A 26,933-nucleotide genomic window follows, 5' to 3' on the forward strand; every position below is an offset into this window, starting at 1 on the left:
GTGGGCTTGACTGTACATGGCCTTATCTGACTCCGATCAGTAACAGAGAAATAGAATGGAGTGCCACGTCTATGTACTAATGTATTTCAATGAGATAATCTTTTGTCACCATGATTTGGTCCAAAATTGGGTATTTTGTGACCTTGATCTTTTCATCTCAGGCTTCAGAGGTGAACCAGGCTCCATGGGAATGCCAGGCAAAGATGGCCCTTCAGGCGATCCAGGTTTCCCAGGTCCGAAAGGTGAAACTGGGCGTCGAGGTAAGTGCCAAACAGGTCAAGGGGAATGGGCTAAGTTTTGGGCATAAACCAATACATAGGAGATAAGATGTTGTATCTGAGCAATTCATCTGTTATAAGATGAACCAAAAGCTGGATTTCTCTTTCAGGGACTATTACTGAGTTTGCAGGCTTTGTCTAGGTTTGCATTCTGTTACCAAATTGAGACAAATATGGGAGCCACAAGTTGGACCTGCAACAAAATATTACCATGGAGAGTCTTGCTGGAATCCAAAGTGCAGGCATGCTTTGGTCAGTCGAAAAACGAACTGTACAACATGTGTACAGTACTAAAGCAAGCAAAAGTCTGTATCATTTTTAACTGCAAAATACAATTTTTAAATGCAAAAAAATAAAATGAAATGCAACACACAAAATTCCCTTGCAAGTAGAAAGCCCCTGATAATCAAGTCTTGCAACTAATGTACAAACACACTGCTGAAATGATCCAGTTTGAGACTGCTTTAACTGCCTTGGCTCAGTGCTAGGGAATTATGTAGTTTTGTGATACACTTAGCCTTCTCTGTCAGAGAGCTCTGGCGCCACCATAAAATACAATTCCCAGGATTCCCTACCACTGAGCAAGGGAAATTAAAGTGGTCTCAAACTGGATTATTTCTGCAGTGTGCTTTGGACCTTAATTCATCAAAGATAGGAGAAGAGAGCACTTGGTGTTTGGCAAAATGCAACCGAATCAAGATTGGGTTTTTTTCCCACACCTCTAACTACAAGGGACTGGATTATTTTCAGGCTTCATCCTAGCGATACTGTGCCATCTTTGCAAGTCACTCTCTTCCTATTATGTGCAGGTTTTCCTGGTCTCCAGGGAGCTCCAGGCTTGACACAGAAACCCGAAGACATCAAGGTTCCTCCTGGGTTCATTGGACTTCCAGGAATTGATGGCATCCCAGGTTTAAATGGAGATCCGGGATTCCAGGGACCAGTCGGCCAGCAAGGTAAAACCAGTGCCTTACTTGGATGCCTAGTAATATTTTAAAGTGACCAAGAAACACTGGTCTCTATTTTTTAAAAAGGCATTTAATGTCTAAAATAATGATTGCTTTTTAAACTGAGTTAGAGCCAACAAGTTGCTTTTAATCATATTATTTCCAAACTTGGTAGCAATGTTGGGGGCAGGATTCTGCAATGGGCAGATCCCTGGTCAGATCCAGCAAGGTTGGTTTTTGTTCTCAAGAAGTGCCCCCGCCTCCCATGTTCCTTGTTTACAGGTTTCAAAAGCAATGATAAAGGCCATTGCTATCTTTTTACTCAGTAAAATAAATTGCATTTGAACCACCCTATACATTGTGCCAAGCTGTGTAGAATGGAAGGTTTAAAATCAGCCGGTCTAAGTATCTAAGGCTGAATCTACACAACTGAAATAATGCACTTTGAAACCCCTTGAACTGCCGTGCGTCAATGCTATGGAGTTTGGGAATTTGTAGTTTTGTGGCGTGTTTAACATTCTCAGTCAGAAAGTTCTGGTGCCGCAACAAACAACAGATTGCAGGATCCCATAGGATGGTGCCACAGCAGTTAAAGTGGTGTCACACTGCATTAATTCTGCAGTGAAGATTCAGCCTAAGACACCTGACTCTTGTTAGTTGTGAACTGAAGATGCTGGGGCAATGAAACAACTTGCCAAGAGGTGGCTGTTCCTCTCTCTTTCAGGCCCCAAAGGGGTGACAGGTAGACCTGGCCAGATGGGGATCAATGGTCTGCCTGGAGCACCTGGTATGGTGGGCGATCCAGGCTCTCCAGGTAGCCCTGGACCACCAGGATTTGAAGGTAAATGCTTTCTACATTGCTTTTTAAGTGCATCATTTTTTTTCTGTTTTAAAAATGCAGTTTCTCCCTAAAATCTTACACATCTTCACCCTTTTCCAGTGTTTACATCTGCATATGGGAAAGGTATGGCCACGAAAAGCCATTTTTGGAGGCTCTAACCCCCATCAAAATGTCTGGATTTTCCAAAACTTTTATTTCTAACTCATTATAGAGATAAGGAGAGAGGGCAATGTCACCATATTATGTTTAGCCTCCTGGACTATTTTAAAATGACACTCAGCCCACCCCATTTGCAGCTTTGACTTTTGCAGATTGATTATTCGGGGATTTGCTTAAAATGTTCAACTTCTTCTTGCTAGCAATATCTCAATAAGAAATGGCCTCCAACCTCTTCTCTTTCTCCCAAGGTCAGTCTGGGAAGACAGGGCAGCTGGGTTTGCCTGGCATGCCGGGGCGCAGCGTTGGCGTCGGCTACACCTTGGTGAAGCACAGCCAGTCAGAGCAGATCCCGCCCTGCCCTGTAGGGATGAACAAGCTCTGGGAAGGCTACAGCTTGTTGTATGTGGAGGGCCAGGAGAAGGCGCACAACCAAGACCTCGGTGAGTGGATGGATGGATGGATGGATGGATGGATGGATGGATGGATGGTTGGATGGCATCGTGAGTCGCTTACCTGCAGGATGTTGTTTGGCTGCTCAGGAATTGTATTTCATGGATAAGAATCGAAGGGTCATAGAGTTGGAAGAGACTTCAAGAACCATCCTGTTCAACCCCCTGCCATGCAAGAAAACACAACCAAAGCACTCCTGACAAAGGGCCATCCAGCCTCTGTTTAAAATCCTTCAAAGAAGGAGATCCCACCGCTCACCAAGGCAGCATTTTCCACTGTTGAACTGTCCTTACTGTCAGGAAGTTCTTCCTAACTTTGAGGTGGAAACTCTTTTCCTGTAACTTGAATCCATTGCTCCATGTCCTAGTCTCTGGAGCAGCAGAAAACAAGCTTGCTCCATCCTCAACATGATGTCCCTTCAAATACTTAAACAGGGCCATCATATCACCTCTTAGCCTTCTCTTCTCCAGGCTAAACATACCCAGCTTTCTGTGCTTTCTCATTATTCTTGTAATGGGAATAGTAGGCATTGACCTTGTTGCTGTTTTATTTCCCCCTTGCATCCCTGCTTGTTCTCTGTAGGTTTTGCTGGCTCCTGTCTGCCTCGCTTCAGCACGATGCCCTTTATTTATTGCAACATCAATGAGGTGTGCTACTATGCCAGCCGCAACGATAAGTCTTACTGGCTCTCCACCACTGCGCCCATCCCCATGATGCCTGTCAGCAGCTTCCAGATCGCTCAGTACATCAGCCGCTGCTCTGTGTGTGAAGCTCCTTCCCAAGCAGTGGCTGTCCACAGTCAGGACATCACCATCCCACAGTGTCCGGAGGGCTGGCGAAGCCTCTGGATTGGATACTCCTTCCTTATGGTAAGAGGTTTGGAGCATGAGCAGGCACCCTCTTTTTCTCCAGGGCTGAAATTGGGTGTCAAAGATGTTCTTGGGGGCTGCTTGCCATTCCCAAACTCTGTTCCTCCAGATGTTCAGCTCCCAGAATTCCTGTTTGTTGGCCAAATTGGTTAGGGCTTCTGGGGGTTGAAGTCCAAAACACCTGGAGGATCAAGGTTTGGGAAACACTGCATTAGAGCCAGCATGGCCAACTGCATGGGGTTTGAGGGCAAATGCTCCCATGCTCCCTCTATCAGTCATATCCTCTCCACAGCAAGACCAAATACCTCTGTTTTCCTCTGCAGTACCTCTTAAAATGGTGACAGAAAGTGACATCGAGTCACTGTCACCATTTTGAGAGGGACTGCAGAGGAAAATGGAAGTACTTGGGGGCAGTACAGGGTTCTTTAGAGGACTGATGGGAGGCGTCTGGGGCCACAAAAGCGGGATGCAAGGGTTGTTGGCATCATTGGCCATTCTGCACAACTGCATCAACAACAACACTGATGGTTATTTTTACTCACACTGTTTTGTTTCAGCACACTGCTGCCGGAGCCGAAGGGGGCGGACAGTCCCTTGTCTCCCCAGGGTCCTGCCTGGAGGATTTCCGTGCCACCCCTTTCATCGAGTGCAATGGTGCCCGGGGGACCTGCCACTACTTTTCCAACAAGTACAGCTTCTGGCTGACAACGGTGGAGCAGACCCAGCAATTTATTGAACCTCCCATCTCCGAGACATTGAAAGCAGGGCAGCTCCTGACGCGGGTAGGCCGGTGCCAAGTCTGCATGAAGAATTTGTAGCGAAGGCCTCAAACCCACCAAATGCCAACATCGGGACTTGGAGGTCTTCTTTGTTTGAAGGCCAAGGACTACGTAACCCCCCAGAATCTTCTTGTCTATCATCACAGAACATGGTGCTACGTTTTCTCTGTTTTTCCTCTCCCTTGTTTTTATATTCATGGCTACCTCAGAAAGTCTTTCCAGGTGCCACCTTTGTCCTCTTTTTGACACGCCAAACAGAGTTTAACATTTCAGGAGGAAGTTGTCTCAAAACCCTTTGCCCTTTGGCACTGCTTCTTATGTTATGGATTTAGACACTTGCAAAGAATTCCACAAATGTTACTGAGGCCATTATGGGCCAGTCAACCGTTCAGTCCAAAATGGTAAGTGAATATGAATATCACCACCATCAACATAGTGATGCAGTTAATACATGCAAATGCTTAACTGAACAACCCAGGATATTTCATGCAGGCAGTGGAGAAATTTGTGAGGCACACAGCTTTGATAGTCCACATACAATTTTTATTTCTGAGCATTTATCAGCTACTTAAAAGGCTTGAATCTTGTTCCCAGGCCCCATCCAAAAGAGCAACTCACTTTATGAAGTGTGTCCACCACGTACATAATAACCTCTTCCTAGTGTGTTGTAATAGACGGCTCCCTGTTTTATGCTTGATATTGGCTGGCTGTAAAGTTTTAAGCAGAAATAAAAGTAATTACACCTAAAAAAAAACACAGAACAGTTGTCCAGATTATGGTTTGGACACCATGGTTTTAATTATGGCTTGCGCCAACCATCTTAACTATCTTCCCTGATTCTGATAGGAAAATGGTTAACGCAAGAAGTCTTCCCTAAGAATCCCCTTTTCTTAAGGTCACTTTTGTGAGTTATCTGCACTTATTGCATTTTGGAGTTCTTTATGTTGAACCTTCTTGGCTGATGTACCTGCTTTAATGTTCCCCGATATGTATTTTACATCTTACTAATCTTAGCCTCTGTATTTTCTATATGTAAAAAGGATTGTTCCCCCCCCCCCCCCCTTCTTTTTAGAATGATTTCTGAATACATAATGCCTTAAATCATCTGCAGTTTGAATGTGGGTTGTAGAATATCCTTGATTTTTTAGATTATATTGAGCTGTTTAATAATAGCACAGTATTCCTCTAGGGCAGGGAACTTATACACAAATGCAGTAGTTGAACACCAGAGATGGGAGCATAGCATTTTCTGAGACTTCACCCACCTTTTAGGCTTTCTGAACTGGCAACACAATATTGCCAGGAGGATCCCTAACAATTTTCAGGCATCAATTGATGGTGTTCCAAGCCTCAGAATCGGTAACCATTTATAAAAGGCATATACAAGCTTGAACTAGACACTGGATAAGAAGGACTCTCTCTAAGTACTTGTGTTGTGTGAACCCTGAGTGAACAATTTGTTTTGCAGAGTCCAAAGACCCTTGTATGAAGTTTCATAGCTTCTCTGACTCTAAGCTGTACTGTATATCTGCTTAAGGATTCTGGAAGTTGTAACCCAACACATCTAAAGATTGTAGGCAGGAGAAAGCTGGTGCATTGTACATACAATCAGACATTTTAAACATTGGTTACCATTAATATTTTGCCCTTGTCTCTCAAAGGTAGCCTTGGAAATATTGGTGCTTGACTATTAAACAATTTAGTATTAGTCTGATGTTGCATTGAGTAGGTATTAGATTACTGTTTTCTACTACTATTTTACTTCTGCCAGACGGGGGTAGGGGGAGGATGACTGTTTTTGTAATGCACTGTGAGAAATATTTTACAGGCACTGAGTATATTTCCTCTGTTATTGTCTCCAGAAAGACATAAAACACCAGTACGTATATCAGTTTTGGGAGTTGTATCCCATTTGGTCTCACATGGTAAGCTTGGGTGATCCCTCTGCTTTGTATAAGCTATTTAGCAAAGTCTTAGTAAACAGTCACGTCTTAGTTAAGCAAGGAGCCAGGTTTGGTAGAATCACCAAGCACACCATTCACATGTGACTATGTTAAGGATAATAGCCAAAGAAGAATGTGAGAGTTAAAGAAGCGATTTTCATTTTGACTGAGATAACCTCCTTTGGTTGTTAGAACAAGTTGAGACGGTTCACGAAATCCACGAATGTTTTTAAGAAATTTATTAAATGCACACATAAAGTGCTCTTACAAGAGGGAGGAAACTGTAAATGTTTAATTTAAAATAAATAAGATACCATTATAACAAAATTACCTTGTTGTTTTTAATAATGATTGGAACTTTTAAGGGCGAGGCAAAATATGTCATGAGAAGTAGGGAGGCGGCGAGCTCCATGTTGTTTGCAGCCTCCTTCCTTTCCTAGAAGTGGAAAAAGAGAGGGGTCTGTCTGGGAAGTTGGAAGGCAGCCCTCCACGTCCCCCTTGTTCATCTGCGTATCTCCTAGAAACAGGAGGTAACATCGCATCATGAGAGAGAGTTCCTTTCATAGAAACAGCTGGGTTTCTTGGTTGGTTTCTGAAGTGCGGTTGCGGAAATGTGGGGGAAAAAACCCTTTTACAAAACCACTGTTTTTGCCTGATCTAACTGATCTTTTAAAACAAGATGGGGACATTTGTGCCTATGAAAACTGTCCATGTGAAGGAACAAGAGGTAACACACACTCCTTTACCTCAACGACATGCTTTCAGCGTGAGCAGAACTATTGCATTATATACTACATCGAGTAATAATAGCCATCCAAATATTGATGCCTTCAAAGGCGATTCTCAGCAATATACCAGAGTCTTTACTTCGATATCGTTTTTGCCTTTGTTGTTCCCCCCAAAGTCCCACTTTCTTCAGACAAGAATACATTTTGAGGGGGGGGGGAATGCATGAGCCAAGGCCAGAATCTTTTAACTTCCCTCCCTGGGAAGGTCTTTCTGAATGGTTCGCCTCCATTCCAGGCGCTGTTCAGGTCTTGTGCTCTGTTCATGGTTTGTATGCAGGCACTTGGGGGCTAGAAAGGCTGCACGTGGTCTTAGTCACTGTCAATGTGCTACACATGGGTGCGTGCAAGAGGTCAAAGGAAGCGTCCTTCATACGCTCAGGATCTCAAACTCTTCTTCCAATTCAAACAGTTTATCAGTGGACTCAATGAGCTCTGTGGAAAATGAGGAAAATTGAAGATTTAATTTCAAGGCCGTGTTACAGGAAAGGATGGAAGTTCTCTGTTAACCCAAGACTTTATTTGCACATTCACATGCATCACCAAAAGGCAGCTTAGCATGTACAATGTGGAATACAGTGTTTTCCCTGAAACCAGGTATTACAATACAATGCACCTCTATCTATACCTTCTTGGTTGCTTCCACATGTGCTGTTTGTTTACTGAGGTCCACTAACATAGAACTACTACAGAGAATGGATGAATCGGACTACATATTTTCCAAAGTACATATTCTTTACATTATGAAACGGACAATTAGTAGCCAGACAGAATAGTCTAAAAAGAAGAGGTCTTGGGTTAACTGTTTAACAGGTCTACTGTGATATAAGCTGTTACAGACTTAAGTTCCTTTAGCCAGATAACAGAGACTAACGTTTCATGTAACTGATAAAAAATGGATTCTACTACACAAATGATCACCTAGTGTTCAAGGTACCATGTTGGCTTTGCTACAACCTATAATCTTACTAATTTCTCACATCAGTTTACACTTACACTTCATTTCGTAACAGGAAGAAAATGCCATCTTTAAAGTACAACCCCGTACCTGCTCCTGTTGTTGTTACTTCTGGCTTTGTAGGAGGTATGAAAGGAGGCCAGTGTGGTGGATGCTTCTGAACCAGTTCAAACATTCGCAGACTCTGCTGCTTATGTATCTCCTGGAAAAGACGATATTTAATTTGTAAAATGGGCACTGGAATAATGAAACCAATAAGCACTAGCTACATGGCTAGAGCAATCATGAACTAGAAGAACCACAATGATTGTGCTTGGGTAAGAACCATCAGTTTACATATATATCAATGAACCGTTTATGAGGATTCCATGACATCACTGCTTGTAGTTGCAGAAACTTGACATTTACATAAGTTAAGAGACTTCTTACTCCTTACCTTTTGCACAAGGCTACACCAGTTATCAAAGTCCTTTTCTTCTTTACAAAAGAATCCCTGTGAAAACAAGAGGAAATACTTCAAGCACAAGATAATTTTTAAACAAAGCACATCACCAGGTCAGAACAGTAACAGGGCCACCCTGCCATATTACTTTTCAAATCACCTTGAATGGGAAAAGATTTGCCAACTCAACAGGAATAAAGCCAAGTTTACACTGAACTTAAGACTAAATGAAAGCGGAGTACCTCAGTACTAGAGGCCCACCAAAACCTTCAGACAAGCCTCATCCTCTGCCTCATTTGCTGCTTCTGGAGGATCGCATGAAGTCAACCCAGTAAGTCATCAGATATAGGCAATACTGCTTTCCTTGTTCCTCAGCCCATATTTCTGTAGAGGGGAGGGGAAAAGGAAAGAAGCCTGATCCCTGGGTGGACAAACTGGACTGGAAGTCATGGAGCACTAACATCACTGACACCATCTAGGATGGTAATTCCCATCATGGAGAGCAATTGCTAGGTTCCCTAACTGCCTGGTATTAACAATGCAAAGTATACATGCTCACTGTGCCACAGCCATTTTCATAAACAGAATCAAGCAGAGAACTTGTTTATAAGGTTTGTAGGTAACAAATTAGAGGGTTCAAGGCTCTAACTGGGCTGGCATGCCCTTTCTCAGCCAGTCCTGCAAAGCCTTTTTCTTAACACTTACTAATGCTACAGAAGGATCGAGATTCATGATCTTCATCCGATGAGGCGCTTGCTGACAATGGAAGCTTCGATCATCTACTGTGCCATCTTCTTCAGAATCTACAAAAACCTGGGTAGTATGAGGATCCAGGTAAATCAGCTCATTTCCTGTATAAACAGAACAAATGTATTCTGTAGCAAACAAGAAGTGAAAGACATCCAGTCTCTAGGGGGCTAGAGAAAGTGGACTTTAAGAAAAGGAAAAGACGATGGCTTGGAACAACTGGAAAAGTTGTCTTGTAACAAATCTGACCAGTGGTCTGTCTGCACCAGCCTTGCCACAAAATAGCAGCCTCCAGGCTTTCTGAAATTCAGAAATTTCAGCTCTAGGAGATTTCTTCTCAATACAATTCAACATTTTATCCATAAATTATGTTTTCCTTACCCAAAAATCCTATAAAATAGTAGGCATTGTTTGGTTTTCCTCCTAAAGCTCCCAAAGACTGTGGCATCTTAAAACACTCCTAGAGATCAGAGAAGAACAAAACTATTACATTTATGTTTCACTGTTTTTCCATGATGGAATTAAAGAATACACACAACGGTTCCTACACTTATATTGTATTAGCATGAGCAAGGCTCCTACAATCAGGTGCCTTTGGTTGTTACATATGGATCAATATGTATTTTCAGTTTCCTTTATTACTACTAATAGTAATTGATGGCTGGGGTTTGATAATTTTTTATCATTTCAAATAACAGTATGCTGAATATGGCTGGAATCATGGTCTATGCTGTGTAACCTTACACATACCCAGCTGCCTAACAGAGATGCTAAAGGACTCTGTTAGTGAATCTAAGAGAACCGTACCTTAAAAGCATCAACATAGACTGGATTGATGTGGTTTATCCCCAAGCGAAGAGGTATAATCAGCAACAGAGGCTTCCATCCACAGCAGAACCCTCCAGCGCTCCTGTTTCGGCTCAGCAGACTCCTGTGCGATAGAGAAGTGCAGTGGGCACCAGGACAGTTCTGGGTGGGAAACCGGCACATCTTCTCTGGGGAATAAGAGGCAGGAAAAGCTAGCTGTTAAGTCACTAGCGGTTTGTGACTGTCCTAAGCAAAAGCCATGTCCTTTGTAAAAAAAACATTTTTTAAAGAATGTTTAAAAGGAATATAGAAGTGAACTTCTGCATTCGTTTCAATGGCAGGAACAGTTCCTATGTAAACCCATCTTTCAGCCCACCTGTGAAGTGTGTCTAAATGATATTCTGGTTAGGACAAAGACTATCCTTACAAGACATGCAAGTAGTTAAGAAGAGAATTGGAGAGGCTCTCCAGGGTTTGGTTTGTTTTTTACTCAGGCAAAGGTAATACTTGGAAGGAAGACCATCAGGGAACACCAGCTATCAGAGGCTACATTTCAGAGGAAGGAAATGGCAAACTTCCTCTGAATAAACCTTGTCAAGAAACCCATATAGCAGGGTTATGGAAAAGGCACATAACAAATAACAACAAATAGCTGGGAGACTGAAGACGTTCCTCTTCTAGCTGGCAATGCCTATTCAAATGCATTAGTATCCCCTATCATATTTTACCAGCAGGCAGAATCAGATAGGAACTAAACCCCAACTGAATTTATAAAGTATGCAGATCAGTAACTGTAGATGTTAATCAAACTTACTGATATCTTCAATCACCACAGTGTTGTCCATAGACACATAAACAGCTAGAGAATTCCATTCATCAAAGAGAGCAAGTTTCCTGCAAAAAATCAAGACAGGCTTTGATGAAGGTATGCTGCTACTCAGAGGTTTAAGTATAACTAGAATGTCTAAAAGAAAACAGCTCCCTGAAGGGTTTTTTGGGGAGGGAAGAGGTAAGGTTTATTGTTGGGACTGCAAATACCAGCACTCTTTGCCACTGATTATGTTCTCTAGAGTGTATAGGAGCTACAGTCCAACAACAGTAGGAGAGCCTTATTCTGCCTCCCTTGATATAACTTCTTAGTCAAGACCAAAGTTCTCTATTCCACTACAGGCATTAAGCTAGCATAGCAAAACTTTCTGTTATCAGCTATAGTGTTGCTTCAGATGGTCACTGTATTTACCTTACATACACCTGAGCTTTATATAGAACTGTTACCAATTTTATCTCTTGCATTTTATGGCCCTTTGGCTTTGCTATTTACAATTTCCCTTCCTCAGATGCTTGGATATGGCAATGAAGATTAATATTCCAAACATTTAATAAAACGGGACACTCAACCACACAAACTCATGCTAATCTACAAAACATAGTGCTTAAGGTCTTTTCCACATTCCACAACTATAGCACTTCAATACTGTTTTAATTGCCATGGCTCCATGGGATTTATCATTTTGGGAGGCATTTAGAATTCTTTGTCACAGAGCTCTAGCGCCTCACTAAACAACAAATCCCATGATTCTGTAGGATACAGCCATGGCAGTGAAAATGCTATCAAACCGCTATAATTGTGTAGCATGACAAAACTGTAATATGCCAAAAAAGCTCTTTGGTGATTTTGATACTAAGAAGGTTAATAGTAATCTCTGGGGGAAACCATCACTGCGTGAAAGTGGGCTTGTGTACAGAGAATTAGGACTGGAATTTTTTCTCTCTCACATTACAAGTGACCAAATATTAATTGCATAAACAAATGAACATATCAATGCTTGCTTACTTAAGCACTTGGGCAACCGTATTTGGTCCAAACCATTCTCCAATAGATTTCCCTTCACCAACACCCATCTGTGCTGTGTGGATGAGAAATAGAAACAGACACACAGAGTAACACAAGTGTCAGGAAAGTGCCAGTCAACTGCGGCCCATTAGCATATCATTCTGCACATGTCCAAAAGCCATTACAAACTGGAACCCTCCATAAAGAGGAGTTTGTTTCCTCTCCATAGAGAGGAGCATTTATACCCCGCTCTTCAGCCACAAAGGCTCTCAGAGCGGTTTGCAGATTGCTTATTTGACAGAAAGGAGTTGGAGCTTGACCATAAAGCAGGAGAAGTTTGACCATAAAAGTTGTCCTTTCATAAATATTTAAAAACATGAATCTTCCATAATCTCAACCGATACTAACAGAAATTTATATGCCCTGGCAGTTTGAATAGCCTGGGTGAGATGAAGGGATGGGGTGCGGGAGACAGCTCTTACCCATTTGGTGGATGGAGTAACAGCAGTCTTTTCTGTCTAGGAAACAATGCAAGATTCTGTGATATTCTTCAGGCTGCTTTTTGTGTTCCTCCCAATGCCAATCTTGGAGAGAAAATCATTCCAGATTTTAAATGTCAAATGGTACTTGCAGACAGTTCAGGAGAAATAAGAACAAGAGATGGTAATGCAAAGGCATTAATTGAAACGGGAATCTTATGCCCTCTGTAAGGAGAAAGCCCATGGAACAGTGGGATTTGCCTACTACTAAACAAATATGCACCAACTGAACTCCACGCTCTGTAGTTGCATACATGACACATTCACTGAAAACAGATGGTGTCTGCATACCATTGGTTACAACATTTCTATGGTCCCATCAAATATTCACAGTATGGATCACAATCAGGGCTGCATAGATGCCATGCAAGAAGGATTATCCAGATGCTCTTTCAACTTCTAAGGTCTTCACAGGTGTTGCCTGCAGATTTTTACACTGATTTCCAAAACCGTAAAGATTGGGAATCTGGGATCCCCCCCCCCCCCCAAAATGAAAGTTGGGATTATTGTGAAGCTGAATTTAGTAGTCAAAGCTGTATTATCAGAGCTTGGGAAAAGTTATTTTTTTGGATTACAATGCCTATAATTTTGTATCATGGGAGCTACAGTCCAGTAATAATAATAATGATGATGGTAATAATAATAATAATAAAGATTTATTTATAGCCTGCCCAATCACGAAGAATCCAGGCAGGTTACAACAATAAAATACATCAATTACAATACAGTTAAAAATCGAACCCTACATTAATCTCAGGGAATCAGTGAATCCAAGCAGATTACAGCAGTAAAATAACATACAATTAAAAGAGAAATGCATTAAAAATTCCCAAATCCCCAATCCTCCCCCCTAACATGAAGTAACACTTCTGAGCAACTGTTGGAGGGGTTCACAGTAGTCTCAGGAAACCTTAAGAGAGCCACAGCCTTTCCAAAATAACAACAACAAAACAAAAACCAGACACCTTCTACAAGTGCCACATTTTTGTCCCTTTTTTGAGGGACCTAGACCATTTTAGGCCTAAGAGAAGACTTTTTTAAACCAAAGGAAATGACTCGAAAACTACTTCTTGTTTTTTAAACAAAGCCTCTCCTGAGCCTCAAATGGCCTAGGGAGCCCCTTCCCAATGTTTGACCCTGGAGTGGCGCACTTTGTCCACCCCTGTACTACCACTTTGTTCACAAAAACATACAAGGCTCCGTTTACTATGTTGGAAGCATTATAATCAATTTGCACACAGTATGGAATTAAGTGCTCTGCTGTGGGAACACTCAGGATCCAAATACCAGCAGGTCACTTCTTCATTTATTTTACCAAACATCACCCTCACTTCAGTTCTCTCCAAAAATTACGGTAATTCGCTGGCAAATAAAGATCAGACTCACCTCTTCCCAGGTGTCGACAGATCAGAGCCTGAGCTAACATCATCTGTCCGCATCGCAGCATGCAGCCCCAGCCAGCATCTGAGGAAGGGCCCGTGCCACCTGGGATCAAGAACCACCATGTTTATGTGCTTATAAAAGAAGTAAAATGCATCATTAAGCTTCTTTGGCTCTAAAGCACATGAACCTGAATAGGTGTCATAGACCAATGTCTAGTCCTGTCCACAGTTTGCTGCTGGAATAGCTTTTGGCACAGAAGTGGGCACAATACAGTCTGCAAGTGAGTTCTTGGGCCCTGTTTTACGAACTCTAAACCCCCTATTACCCCTCCACCTCACATTTAAAAAAATGTTTGGCATGACTTGGGGCACTTTTTGTGCCAAACTCACACAGAGAGCCCCCCCCCCAATATGTGAAAACATGACAATATCCCCACCACACGCCCCAAAGGACCACAGAACCCTGTTCTACTCCAAATTCCTCTATTTTCCTATGCTGTCCCTCTCAAAATGGTGACAATAACTACTTCCTGTTACCATTTTGAGAAGGGTTGTAAAGGAAAAATTGAATTATTGGGGTTTAGTGCAGAAGGGGCACAACCCATGGGGAGTTGGGGCGGATTGGCTCCAGACCCCACATAGTTGTTCCTTTCTGCAGGGGCCAGAAACCAATTGTAGCACGATGAACTAAAAAGCAGTGAACAGAAATCAAGTGAAGAATATTCACAAACATAAATGGAAACAAATATGTTTCAAGCTAGGCTGTATGCGCCTTATATCCAAGAATCTGGGCAGTGTGGTATGGCAATGTAAAAATATAGTTCCATGTCACACCAGACAGTGGGAGGACAATAGGCACCCAAGTGCCGACAACAACACCCTTCAAAGCAATGACTAGATGCTAAATGCTGCACTGAACAAATGCCTTACAGGCATGAGAGTAAAAGTGTCAAGACTTGTTCTGTAATGAGTAATTCACTGTATTCAGGGCCAGGGCAGGATACAGCCCTATCCTTTTACGAACAGCCTTTAGGAGAGATGGTTTTTAGAACTAACTGTTCTTTCCCTTGCGTATTTCTGTTCTTGAAAACAAGAAGAAAACAAAGACAGGGATGGAGGGGGGCACATATCACAGAATGCAAACCTACCAATTGGTGAAAACTTTCTTCTGTAGGTAAACCAAAGGCAAGCGCTTATATCCGAAAGAAGTTTAGATTTTTCTAGAATTAAAGATGAGTATAAAAATTAGAGAGCTCCAGTTAGAAACTGACATGACCAGTGTCTCTTTGCTGTTATTTCTCAACTCACAACTGCACCAAAGGAACATTCCTAAGTTAAGAATGGAACAAGAAGCTATGCGGCTCAATTTACAGACTGAATTCACTTTTCTCCTAACTTTCCTTTTTGTCCCGCAAAACAATGCAGTATCTATACCAGAATTCTTGACAGTTCACTGTAGAAATGGAGGTCTCTTAAATCCCTGGTATACAGGATGGATCCCTAACGCAGTAGCCATGGACACCGCAAAACTCCCAATGTGCCCACCAGCCCATGAAAGGTTAGAAAACCCTATTACAGTGATGGCGAACTTATGGCACGCATATCAGAGGTGGCACTCAGAGCCCTCTCTGTGGGCACATGTGCCGTTGCCCCAGCACAGAGTTTGCCAGAGTTTGTTACTAGAGGGACATGGCACTTTGCAATAAATAAGTGGGTTTTGGGTTGCACTTTGGGCACTTGGCTTCTAAAAGGTTCACCAGCACTGCCTTATTGCACAGCATTCCACAAGTCTTTCTGTTATTTATTCGCTAGTCCCATGCAGATGGGGCAAGCTTGAATGGAAGAGTACATGCGACAGTGGCACCTCAAACCACCTCCACTCCATCTTTCTCTTGTGCAATATCACCATCCCCAAAGCAGCTCCAGATAGTGCTGCTGTAATGGAAACTATCTTAACATTCATTTACACACACACACAAACAAGCAAACACAAACAAACACACACTTGCATAATCCCTGCTTATCTGTTTATTAGAAACCACTCGATGTCATGTGTGTACAACACTGATCTACAACTACTGAGCAAAAGTGTTGTGAGTTACTCATTTCAACCTACCTGTTTTAAGGTGGTGCTGCCTTCCCAAGATCCAGGCAGGTTCATCTGTTTCAGGAAGCTCTTCTAGATACTCTGCTAAAAATAACGAGTTGTTCACATGTTAATAGAACTGGAAATGGCATTGAGAGCATTCATCTTGTTTCTCCAGCCATTTTGGCACCTGCTCAGTTCCTGCACAGAGTTGGATTCTAGCCCCTGGTCCTGTGATTCTCACACCACACTCTCAAACTTCATCCGCCCTTTAGGGCCCTGGAATTCATACCTTTTGCTTTCAGCTGGACTATGGCCTTTGCCATTTGCACTTCAATGCTGTAGCCAATGCTGAAACCAGATCCTGTGTGGCAGGAGGCAAGCATTAGGCACCGTGGCCTACATGCCTATTGACTTGACTAACAGTAAATTCAGCAGGAATTGGTTCAGAGCCAATTCCTCTTCCTCCTAACCTCAAATACAAAACATGCAGACAAAGACTTATATGCAGAGCTGTGGAAAATTGTGCATGCTTAGTTTCATAATGTCTACTGTGATTTTAAAAGCGGAAGGTAATGTTTTCAATACAGAAGTACTTAACAAAACAAAGGTAGCCTTCCCTGCCTTTATGCAGAGCCTAATATTCAAAAGCAAAGTTCTTCCTGTATTAATTCTGCCTCTAGTCCCAACGTTTCTTTTAAAGAAGGAATGCCTAGGAACATATTAACTTCATTAACTGAGGTATACATCTATAGGGAAAGGCAGAAGTGCAGCTGTACAAAGACAGATACTTGGGCTGCATCTGCACTGCAAAGTTAATGCAGTTTGACACCACTTTAACTGTCATGGCAAAATGCCACAGAATCCCAGGATCTGTAGTTTTGTGAAATATTTAGCCTTCTCAGGTAGGGAACAACAACAATTAACAGACCAACAACATCAGTTAAAACACTCATCAATTTAAAAGGACAAATAAGATGTCCACATATTAAAACAGGATAAAGCCATGACAGTTAAAGCAGTGCCAAACTACATTAATTCTGCAATGTGGCAGCAGCCTTAGATGAACCTTAGCAACAGCTTATGTTTTGGCCTAAAACAATATAAAGCTATTTACCTCCCTGACGGATGCAATGAGGGGTTCAACTGAAACAAGCGACCACTTTTGCAAACGCTGCCGACGGTCTAAGAATATCGTTCATGACAGTTAAGGACACATGGCTCTGGTTTTGCCTTGCCCTGCTGCGTGCCATTCTGTTGTTGTGCATTGTGTAAGGCCAATTAAGTCTGGACAACGTCCACCGTGCCAGACAGCCAACTAAAGCAGAACTGTACTAGGACAGGAGAGAACAATGCAAGGCTAAGCACTGCTCTGATCTCTGCCCAAGAATAATAGTCTTAAGGAGGTCAATACAAGTCTCGAGTCATCAGCAGTTCCCTGGATCATGCTATGCTTTAAAAGGCAAGGCCATGCGCCTTTCCTTCTCACCACATTCCTCCGCTAAGATTAGTGTCATGGGACACACAGCATCTTCCAGCTAAAAGAGAACCCAATGCTGGGGGATGGAGCGTCCAAGAAGCCTCATTCAGCTGCCTCTGGGATCCCATGGGGAAATCCACACAATATCTTTCTTCCTGAAGGACATCCAATGATGTGAAATAGCCAACATGATAAAAAGTGATCTCTGCAAAGGTGGTTTGTTAAGATACAGTGATTTCATCCAATTGGAAATCTGACATTACAAGAACTACTGTATAGCATTAAAGCACTGTGACACTGAACTTTGCAGTTTGTTCACCTTCCAAGAACAGTTGGGAAGAAACATGGCAGATTAAGAAGAGATAAAGAAAATGGTCACCCTGTTTGTTAACGCTGGTGTCCTTGTACTTAAAAATGCATTGGGACCAACTGCTGTGGCTCCAACCAATTGTACCAAGGGCTATGAAGTCATGTCTAAATTGATTTATTTAAGACATTTACATCATGGACCTCCTAGAGAGATTCCTAGAAAGAGAGATTCCTAGAGAGAACGTATCAATCCAACCCGCAAATAATTAAACCTGCAAATGAGGAGGACAGACTGGACAGACACATGAAGAAGAAAGTGAAAGCCAAAATGTCCCACCATAATATTCAAACAGTTCTGGTTTTGTTTTAAAATTATTAACGCACACATATTGTTACATACATTCATTCATTGCCTACCTTAATACACACCTGACACCATCAGACACACTCCAGGGCTAACTCTAAATGAGATTGTGTAGCTGTCACTAACTAAGGAAAGCATTTTCCTGGCCAAGAAGGTATGTCTTGAATCGTTTGCTCATGCTTATTCCATCGATTATGTCTGCTTTTATGTTTGTTAGTCAACAAGGTTTGTTGTGTGTAGTGTTACCTTGAGGTTCCTCACGTTTCTTCTGTTCAGTGTGGCTGACTTTCTTTAAGCTCTTACTACAGCGGTCCCTCCACATTCGCCGGGGTTCAGGGCGAAGTACCCCCATAAATGTGGGGGGAAATGCAAATAAAAGGGTACTATCCTTTTTCCCAAAGAGAACACCTCTCTGGGGATTTCCAGGTCCTCCAGTGAAACTCTATGGTCAACATTGGACAGAGGTTAACCACAGAGTGATGCTGGAGGACCTGCAATTGCCTAGAGAAGTGTTTTCTCTAGGTCCTCCAGTGCAACTCTATGGTCAACTTCAACCAGTTGCATTTATATATATATATATCAAAAGCACATATAATCAAATCTGCAAAAGTGAAAACTGCAAATGTGGAGGAGGGCCACATATATATTAGGATTACCAGCTGTTCCTTATTATAACATATGTATCCTTCTTTGAAAGTTGGAAACCTCTTCCTGAACCATTATCATTATTAGGAGAGGAGGCTTCGTAAATGCAGAAATAACAATGCAACGAAGGCCAGGTTGGGCCTCACTTCTCCAAAACACCTTCCTTTATGTAATGAGATACTTTGGAGGAGGCACCCAGCTACAAAGATGAAATCCATTTACGTTTCTGAGGCCAAAACATACTGCACAAACAACCCAGTTTGAGACCGCTTTACCTGCCCTGGCTCAGTGCTAGGGGATTCTGGGAACTGTAGTTCATTGTGGCATCAGAGCCACAAAACGACAGCCCCCATAATTCCCTAGCACTGAGCCAGGGCTGTTAACGCAGTCTCAAACTGGGTTGCTTCTGCAGTGCGTTTTGGACCATAGGCACCTTATGACCCTGAGAATGAAGGTCATTTTATACAGAGGATTCTAATTGTTCTTGCTATATAATATTTATTATATTATTACCTAATAAGTAATAATAAATATTTTGTACTTGAGTCACAAATAATAATATGATATAATTAATAAATAATAATGAAATTATTACTTTGTGCTTCAGCCACAAAATTATTATTATTATATTTATTATATTATTATATCATAATTAATAAATAATAATAATAATAATAATAAAATTATTATTTTGTGCTTCAGCCACAGAAGTATTATTATTATTATTATTATTTGGGGGCTGAGGGCCAAGGTGCCACTCTCTCAGCCACAAAATATCATTATTGTCATTATTGCTATTATTATTGGGCCTATTTCTAAGAAGGGAGGCTGGACCTGCGTTTCAGTTACTGAGGCGAAGGAATTAACCGCTGTCCGTCTGACAAAGCCCCTTTGGCGGCCTCTTCCTGGTCCTCAGAGGCTGAGAGAGTGTGACTCTTCTGAGGCTGAGGCAGGATTCGAACCCAGGTCCCCAGAGCCTTAGTCCGACGAGGCTCCACCCACGAATTAACTGGTGGTTAGTTAAGCACAAAAGCCTTCCCAGAATCCCCCGGAGCCTCACCGGCCTCCATCCTCCGCTCCGTCGCTCTCCGCCACCATCTTCTCCGCCTTCGCCTTCGCCTCCCCTCAGAAAACAACACGACAGCAGCGCAGGAGGAGGAGGAAGTCGCATCCGCTTCCCGCGAGGCTTGCTGGGAAACGTAGTCCCGCCCCCTTTTCCGCCTCATGTCCATTCCCCCTCACCTTCCTCTTCACGGACTACGACTCCCGTCAGGCGCCGCTTCTCGCTCCCGCTCCAGCCTCTCGAGAAACAGAGCTGGGGCGTGGTTCGGCCCAACTCGATTCTGATTGGCTGAGAGAGAAGACAAGAGGCGTGGCGATGAAGCCAAACCCCGCCCACCTTTTGCCCTCTTGTGGGCGGAGCCAAGACCATAACTGAGGAGAAGAAGGAGGTGGTTTCAAAATGGAGGGCGGCGAAGGCGGTTCGGTTTCCAACGTGGATGTTTGTAACCTGGCCTATTTGGGGCGCTTCGAGGAGCTGAAGCAGCGCCTGGACGGAAGCCGGAGCTTGGCCACGAGAGCGGATCAGGTTGGGATGAAAACCGAGGGGGTTCCTAAGATTGTGGCTCTGGACTACAACTCCCAGCATGCCTCGCCGTCGCTTCTCTTGCGGGGGCTGACGGGAGTTGCAGTCCTCCAGCCAAAACAACACACCGCGGGAAGGATCCAGTTCGAGACCGCTTGAACTGCCCTAGGGAATTCTGGGAACTGTAGTTTATTGTGGCAACAGAGAGAGAAGGCTCAATGTCGCCCAAAAATACAGTTCCCAGAATTCCCTAGCATGGAGCCAGGGCTCTTAAAGCGTTTATTAGGCCTGAGTTGAATTGCCACAGCAGAGAGCCCTGGGTTCAAATCCTCACCTGTTTCTGCTGCTTAATTTTATTTTTGTGTTACTTTTCACTTTGTATTTTTTAATTTATTTTATATTATATTGGCTTAATTAAGTTCATGATTATTTCTTACTTTATTATTATTATTATTATTATTATTGCTTTATTTATTTATTTATTACTTCATTTTATATGCCGCCTTTCTCCCGAAAAGGGAGCCAAGGTGACTTACAGATAAAAAACAATGTTATTTTAAAAGAAATTAAACATTAAAACCATGATTTTGGCCTTTGGCTGCGTCCACACTGCAGGAATAATCCAGTTTGAAACCGCTTTAACTGCCCTGGCTCAGTGCTAGGGAATCCTGGGAAATGTAGTTCATTGTGGCACCAGACAGAGAAGGCTAAATGTCTCCCAAAACTACAGTTCCCAGGATTCCCTAGCATTGAGCCAAGGCAGTTAAAGCGGTCTCAAACTGGATTATTCCTGCAGTGTGTTTTGGACCTCGGTGCGCATAAATGGGAAGATGTGTCCATATCTTCTCTGCCATTTTATGGTTTCCGTAATGGAGGCTGGTTTCAGATGCGCTGCTAATGTTTCCTTTGTGTCTTGGATGTAGGATAACCGGACAGCCCTGCACTGGGCCTGCTCCGCTGGACATTCGGACGTCGTCGACTTCTTGCTAAGCCTAGGAGTCCCTGTGAACGACAAGGACGATGTAAGTTCTTAAAACGAGACGCAGAACCGCGTCGTGTAAGTTGCGTAAGGTGAAGGGTCTGGAGACCATGGAGCCCTATGAGGAGAGACTCAGGGAGCTGGGTCTGTTCAGCCTGGAGAAGAAAAGGTTAAGAAGTGATAATATAGCCCTGTTTAAGTATTTGAAGGGATGTCATATTGAGGAGGGAGCAAGCTTGTTTTCCAATGGATGCAAAGTATAGGAAAAGTGATTCCACCTCAACATTAGGAGGAACTTCTTGCAATAAGGTTCAAAAGGATGTTGAGAAGCTGGAGTGTCTCCAGAGAAGGGTGGCCAAAATCGTGAAAGGTCTGGAAAACATGCCTTATGAGGAAAGACTTAGGGAGCTGGGTATGTTTGGCCTGGAAGAGAGAAGATAGCCCTGTTTAAATATTTGAAGGGTTGTCATATTGAGGAGGGAGCAAGCTTTTTTCCTGCTGCTCTAGGGAATAGGATCCAGAGCAGTGGATGCAAAGTATAGAAAAAAGAGATTCCACCTCAACATTAGGAGGAACTTCCTGTCAGTAAGAGCCGTTTGACAGTGGAAGACACTCCCTCGGAAAGTGGTGGAGTCTCATTCTTTGGAGGTTTTTAAGCAGAGGCTGGATGGCCATCTGTCAGGTGTGCTTTGATTGTGAGTTCCTGCATGGCAGAACGGGGTTGGACTGGATGGTCCTTGGGGTCTCTTCCTAAGATTCTTTCTAAGTTGTGGCATACCCGTCTATACGCAACTATAAGTCAACCCCATGTATACGTTGAGGGCAGGTTTTGGGGACAAAGTTATGGATTTTGATATGACCCGTGGACTAAGTCGAGGGTAAAACTTAGGGGCATGCAACAAAGGATCTACATGATGAAGCAAAGGGAAATGATCCCAAAGATCCTACAGGCATAACTGTTTGTGCTCACCTTAAATGAATGGAGGAGGGAGCAGAGGAGGGCCATTGCTTCCAGGATACATTACACTCTTGCCTGTCACCAGGGAAATGGTTCCCTTTTCTATAAGTTGACCCAGCAAATCACCTGTGCATTGATCTATGTATCTGTATTTGTATTTATTTATGTAGAGTATGATCTATACATTCATATATTACCTATATATGCATCTATACTTCCGTCATATATCTTTACATTCATCCGCCACTATGCAAGGTCTGTTATTTGTGGCTCTGTCTCTATTTGTTAATATCTTCTGCCCCCCAAAATCTAGCTGATTAGTTGAAGGTCCACCTTCACCATGCGCTGTAGTGTACAAAATCATAATGTACAGCGATCTTGGTTAGGGCGGGATTTTTTTAACTGGCTTAGAAGTGACTTTCTCATAGAGGCAAAGTTGGGGTTTTCTAACCCCCTTTCCAGAAATGTCAAAATGTGGCTTATTCACAATGGTCTTAAGAGGTCGGTCAATGGGAATTTAATAACTCTTACGCTCTTACCATCCTGAAAGACTGGAGTAATCTCTTTGTAGCTGAAGAGGTTGCTGTTCTGAATGGTAAATCTTACCCTGTGTTTTGTTTCCTTTTCATTTTCAGGCCGGCTGGAGTCCTCTGCATATCGCTGCTTCGGCCGGTCGGGATCAGATTGTGAAAGCCCTTCTGAAGAAAGGGGCTCAGGTGAATGCTGTCAACCAAAATGGCTGCACCCCTTTGCATTATGCGGCTTCCAAAAATAAACAGGAGGTAAGTGTTTGCCTGTTGCCTTCTTGCCTGATCCCTTGCTTAAAACCATGGCTTGTCCAAGACATAGACTTAACACAACATATACAGATCCACAAACAGTGCCTAAAACAAGCCAAATTATTTTGACATATGAGACAGAATCCCCCAAACATCTCTCCCTCTCAGTGGCAGTTCAGGCACAATAATTGCAAATTAAGTAATTAACAGTTTTCTTCCTTCTTATGACACCCAGTCCTGCTGTTTAAGGCATCCATTTCACTCAGCTTAAGGGCAGAACCATCTCTGTTCCGCACAAAGCAAAGCCAGTTAGCCAATCTTTTCCCTTTCTTCATCTATTAGATTGCAGTGATGCTGCTAGAGAACAAAGCTAATCCGGATGCGAAGGATCACTTGGACTCTACTCCGCTGCACAGAGCAGCATCCAAAGGAAACCTAAAAATGATACAGATCCTTTTGAAGTACAAAGCATCTGCCAATCTCCAGGACTCAGAAGGAAACACAGCCCTGTAAGTGCTAATATATTTGTGGTGGATCTTTGGCATATCCTTGTTGTGGAACTTTGATACTGTTTGGAGAAAAGAGACAGCACAGAATCCATACCGAAAAGGCAGGAGCGCTTGTCAGGCTCAATGGTTTACACAAGAGCAATCAAAATCTGGGCTTAAATATCACCAGCTGAAGATTACTTAGTCCTTTTAAAACGAAGCAATTTAACCTCGGCACTCCTGTATTCTTTTCATTTTACATTATTTGGATGGGTGAAACATTCATCCAATAAGAAAACTAGCAACCTTCTCATGCTATATAGTACTAAGATTTCTTTCATTGCCATGGTTCCATTCTTTGGACTCTTGGGATTTGTAATGCGGGGAAGTACTTAGATCTCTCTGTCTGAACTATATACTAGAACGGTTTAGCAAAGAATTCTAAGTGCCTACCCAAACTACAAACCCCAAGATTCCATAAGATGGAGCCATGACAGTTAAAGTGGTATCAAAGTGGTATAATTGTGTAGTATGGTTACACCTCTTGTCCTTCTTTGGTTGAACGTCTCACCAATCCCTTTCAAGTGCATAGGTAGTAAAATCCCCTCCTTTAGTAATGCTTCAGAACATCCGTGAATACATGGTAGAGTCTGGTCAGTAGGTTGCTCTTTGGTCAGTTTGCAGTAGACCTGCAAGGGTTTTTCACTTCCAGTTATATAACAGCAGCTGAAAGAAAGAAAGACAGAAAGACAGAAAGAAAGCATTCAGGTTGATGAAAAGGAGGGAAATGGGGAATGGGATAGAACTAGGTAAGGGTTTTTTTGTGCAGCAAAGGTGGCTTTTCTTTGGATCAAAGTATAGTTTATCATTTAAAGTTTCAAATCCGAACGATGGTTTGACATTCCAAGCACAGAACTTCCACAGTCATTCCCATATTGCAGTAGCATTTGGAGCTGGGACGATGGTTGTAATTGTGGTTTGTCCATTCATACCTTGTGCCAAATCGTAGTTAAGTTTTCTTGGGTGATAGTTTATCCTGGTGCCTGAATTAAACCTTAAACGCCTGGACAAAGTATGGAAGTTCAAGGACTAGTGGGGAGAAGGCAAAAGTATTTCAGGCCTCCTTTTTAAAACGCAGCTTGCAAAGAAATACAGAAGCCATCAGGTAGATAGTTTATTATTGCCTGCTAAAAGGTAATCCTCTTTGGTTTTGTTTACAGCCATTTAGCCTGTGATGAAGAGAGAGTGGATGAAGCTAAACTTCTGGTGTCCCACGGTGCAAGCATATATATCGAGAACAAGGAGGAAAAGACTCCACTGCAAGTTGCAAAAGGTGGCCTGGGATCCATACTGAGGAGGCTAGTTGAAGGTTAGCCATCTCAGCCAGCTTGGATTCAACACTTGAGGAGCAAGCTAAAGATTATTCACTGGCTGTATTTGGATTAACTGTCACAACTTGAATTTTTCTTGCTCATTATTTACTATATTTCCTATGACTTCAGTGGACAAACCTTTTTTAAAAAATTTATAATTGTACATGTACATGACATTTCTTAAAGTATATTTGTGCTTTTGGCGGCTTGGGCTTACAGCCCTGCTTTTCCCATAGGAGATAACCCTTGGCAACCATCTTCCCATTTTGATGCTATTAATCTTCCTCCGTAGAACATCTCTGTCTTAAAATCGTGTGGTCCTCTAGATATTATGGGACTTCAACTCCCAACATTACTGACTGTTGGCCATACTGACTAGGGCTACTGGGAGTTGCAGTCTGGAAGATTGCATGATGCCAACTCCTGATGAAAAGAGCAGGCAATAAATGATAGTTATCTACTGCCTGCTTTTAAAAGAAGGGTTATCATGGTTGCATTAAGTGAAACCAAAATCATCATGGGTGGACAGTGTTCACTAAAGGCACAGCAAGTGGAGGGTCTCTCTGTGGTCTTCAACTAAAGGCTGTGGAGTAACTTGTTATAAAACATCCTTGCAACAATCACTTGTTTCTGCCCTATGCTTTATATAGAAGATTAGCAGGGACTGAGAATTGGGAGAAGACAGTGAAGCTTAACTCATCTAAAGCAATTACAGGTCCAGTATTGTTAGTAAGGTTGCTAGAAGTAGTAGTTTTACCTTAAGGTTTAAGATTTGCCATGAGCTTTTGTAGGCAACTGTCAACTTCAGTGGGCAGTCTACTATTCGCCCTTTGCCTGGTATTTGGGTGAAGGAGCCTAGGGTTTGTGCAGTAAGACAGACAATATGAATTTCAGTTGTTAGGACCCGTTGTTATCAAAATTTGGTTTTGTTCTTCTCCACTGCCTTCCAGTCTCTCCGTCTCAGTGGTTTTGAGCTGTGTGGGTTAATGCGACCAGCTTTGTACAACCAGCGTGGTTTGTTGAGTCCTAAGCTACTTAGAATAAAGCATGCTTTGCTCCTTAAATCAGTTCAGTCTCTGACAAGCAGCATCCCCCTAAGCTGCAAGAACAGCCTTTCCTTGTCACATAAGCTCAGCTTTTTGCAGCTGGTGAGCAATTGCTGTTGTCTCTGTTGGCATAATACATGCACAAAACACTCTGTCCTTAAGAGAGTATTAAGCAGCAGGGACACTGTTACCAGAAGGCATTAATGTTTGTCTGGATCTTATATCATGTCTTTCTTCTCCCAGTTGCCACTCAGGACTCCTTACCTTGCCAATATAGGTTGAAGAACCCTTATAAAGTTGTCATCATGTGGACCTAGTTATATTCTTAATCTAGCGAGCAACACATGCCTACTTGGTTAACAGCGATGCTCTTGCAGCTCTTAAGTACAACGCTGAGAAAGGTAAACAGTCATTTTCTGTTCTCTCTTTCCATGCTCACAGTGTTAAACAGCTTCAGGGCTAGCCGTGTTGGCCATACAACAAAGTACAATAACATCCATTATCCACAAAACGGTGATAGCTTTATTGACCCGACCAAACTGCACAAAATACATGATGCAAGCTTTTGAAGCTCCATGGTTTCTTCATCTCGGTAAAGAGAAGATCCAAAAGTGCCTTGGACCAGATGTTTTATGCCTTTCTTACAAAGGCTAACCTAGTTTTGTCACCACAACGGTGCTGTTGTTCAGACCTGGTTGTTTAATACATATTTGTCAGAGAGATTTAAAATTGTTTATTACACTTGGAAGTTACAAAAGAATCAACATATTTCTGTAATCTCCCCCAAACCCCCCCCCCCAGTATTCCTATTCTTATAAAACCCAACAGTAATGAAGAGGAGTTGTATTATTAGTTGGTAACAAATATACACTATAAAAGCAACTTATAGGGGGGAAAGTTTTGTTTCGGTGTACAAAGACCGCTATTTGTGGCACAGGAAGGTGTTGAGAGCACCATTGCTAAAGTAAATGTGAAGATTTAAAAGGCTTAATCCCAGTCTATCCATGCTAGACCAGATATAACACCCCATTCCCTACCCCTCCCTGGCAGCTATAAGAAGAATGCCAGAGTAGCCAAAGAA

General features: G+C 42.5%; 3 protein-coding genes across 7 annotated transcripts in view; 2 read left to right on the top strand and 1 right to left on the bottom strand.

The window, feature by feature from the left end:
- COL4A6 (collagen type IV alpha 6 chain) overlaps positions 1-6,394 on the top strand; it is a 117,750-nt gene extending 111,356 nt beyond the window's left edge. For all 3 annotated transcript variants that reach the window (XM_089536487.1, XM_089536488.1, XM_089536489.1), the window contains 6 exons: positions 162-260; positions 1,088-1,234; positions 1,950-2,066; positions 2,474-2,665; positions 3,258-3,544; positions 4,102-6,394. In XM_089536487.1, the coding sequence (XP_089392613.1) occupies positions 162-260; positions 1,088-1,234; positions 1,950-2,066; positions 2,474-2,665; positions 3,258-3,544; positions 4,102-4,362 (1,103 nt within the window). In that variant the 3' untranslated portion in view covers positions 4,363-6,394. The remainder of the gene's footprint in view (positions 1-161; positions 261-1,087; positions 1,235-1,949; positions 2,067-2,473; positions 2,666-3,257; positions 3,545-4,101) is intronic.
- A 96-nt stretch (positions 6,395-6,490) lies between these two features.
- LOC149308800 (cysteine protease ATG4A) lies at positions 6,491-19,785 on the bottom strand. 3 transcript variants are annotated; one of them, XM_089536491.1, is made up of 13 exons: positions 19,705-19,785; positions 15,877-15,948; positions 14,909-14,980; positions 13,765-13,863; positions 12,322-12,423; positions 11,840-11,912; positions 10,820-10,899; positions 10,006-10,193; positions 9,580-9,658; positions 9,157-9,302; positions 8,446-8,502; positions 8,100-8,211; positions 6,491-7,486 (listed from the first exon to the last, which is right to left on the bottom strand). In XM_089536491.1, exons 1-13 carry the CDS (start codon positions 19,712-19,714, stop codon positions 7,422-7,424), a joined length of 1,155 nt encoding a protein of 384 aa, XP_089392617.1. In that variant the 5' UTR covers positions 19,715-19,785; the 3' UTR covers positions 6,491-7,421. The 3 variants fall into 3 exon arrangements, 2 of the variants coding, with proteins under 2 accessions (XP_089392617.1, XP_089392616.1); XM_089536490.1 differs by having other exon boundaries at positions 15,877-15,951; XR_016282193.1 differs by lacking the exon at positions 6,491-7,486 and adding an exon at positions 8,694-8,835 and having other exon boundaries at positions 8,196-8,211; positions 15,877-15,951.
- Positions 19,786-20,078: 293 nt separating this feature from the next.
- On the top strand, positions 20,079-25,870 carry LOC149308801 (uncharacterized). The gene is made up of 5 exons (XM_089536492.1): positions 20,079-20,232; positions 21,153-21,251; positions 22,802-22,948; positions 23,288-23,454; positions 24,654-25,870. Exons 1-5 carry the CDS (start codon positions 20,107-20,109, stop codon positions 24,805-24,807), a joined length of 693 nt encoding a protein of 230 aa, XP_089392618.1. The 5' UTR covers positions 20,079-20,106; the 3' UTR covers positions 24,808-25,870.
- Positions 25,871-26,933: the final 1,063 nt, after the last annotated feature.

Source organism: Sceloporus occidentalis, unplaced genomic scaffold (genome assembly GCF_023333645.1).
Source record: "Sceloporus occidentalis isolate IW3139 unplaced genomic scaffold, rSceOcc1.0.p SCAF_8, whole genome shotgun sequence".
NCBI lineage: Eukaryota > Metazoa > Chordata > Lepidosauria > Squamata > Phrynosomatidae > Sceloporus > Sceloporus occidentalis.

What these genes read in the sequence shown, in the direction of transcription:
- LOC149308800 (XM_089536490.1), bottom strand. An exon ending in GCAGCACCACCTTAAAACAG is followed by an intron (nt 14,981 to 15,876) that starts GTAGGTTGAAAT and finishes CTTTAATTCTAG; the next exon opens with AAAAATCTAAACTTCTTTCG. An exon ending in TCGATCCTTCTGTAGCATTA is followed by an intron (nt 8,503 to 9,156) that starts GTAAGTGTTAAG and finishes TTGTTTTCACAG; the next exon opens with GGATTCTTTTGTAAAGAAGA.
- LOC149308801 (XM_089536492.1), top strand. Translation starts at nt 20,107, where the DNA reads ATGGAGGGCGGCGAAGGCGGTTCGGTTTCCAACGTGGATGTTTGTAAC. An exon ending in CTGTGAACGACAAGGACGAT is followed by an intron (nt 21,252 to 22,801) that starts GTAAGTTCTTAA and finishes TTTCATTTTCAG; the next exon opens with GCCGGCTGGAGTCCTCTGCA. An exon ending in CTTCCAAAAATAAACAGGAG is followed by an intron (nt 22,949 to 23,287) that starts GTAAGTGTTTGC and finishes TTCATCTATTAG; the next exon opens with ATTGCAGTGATGCTGCTAGA.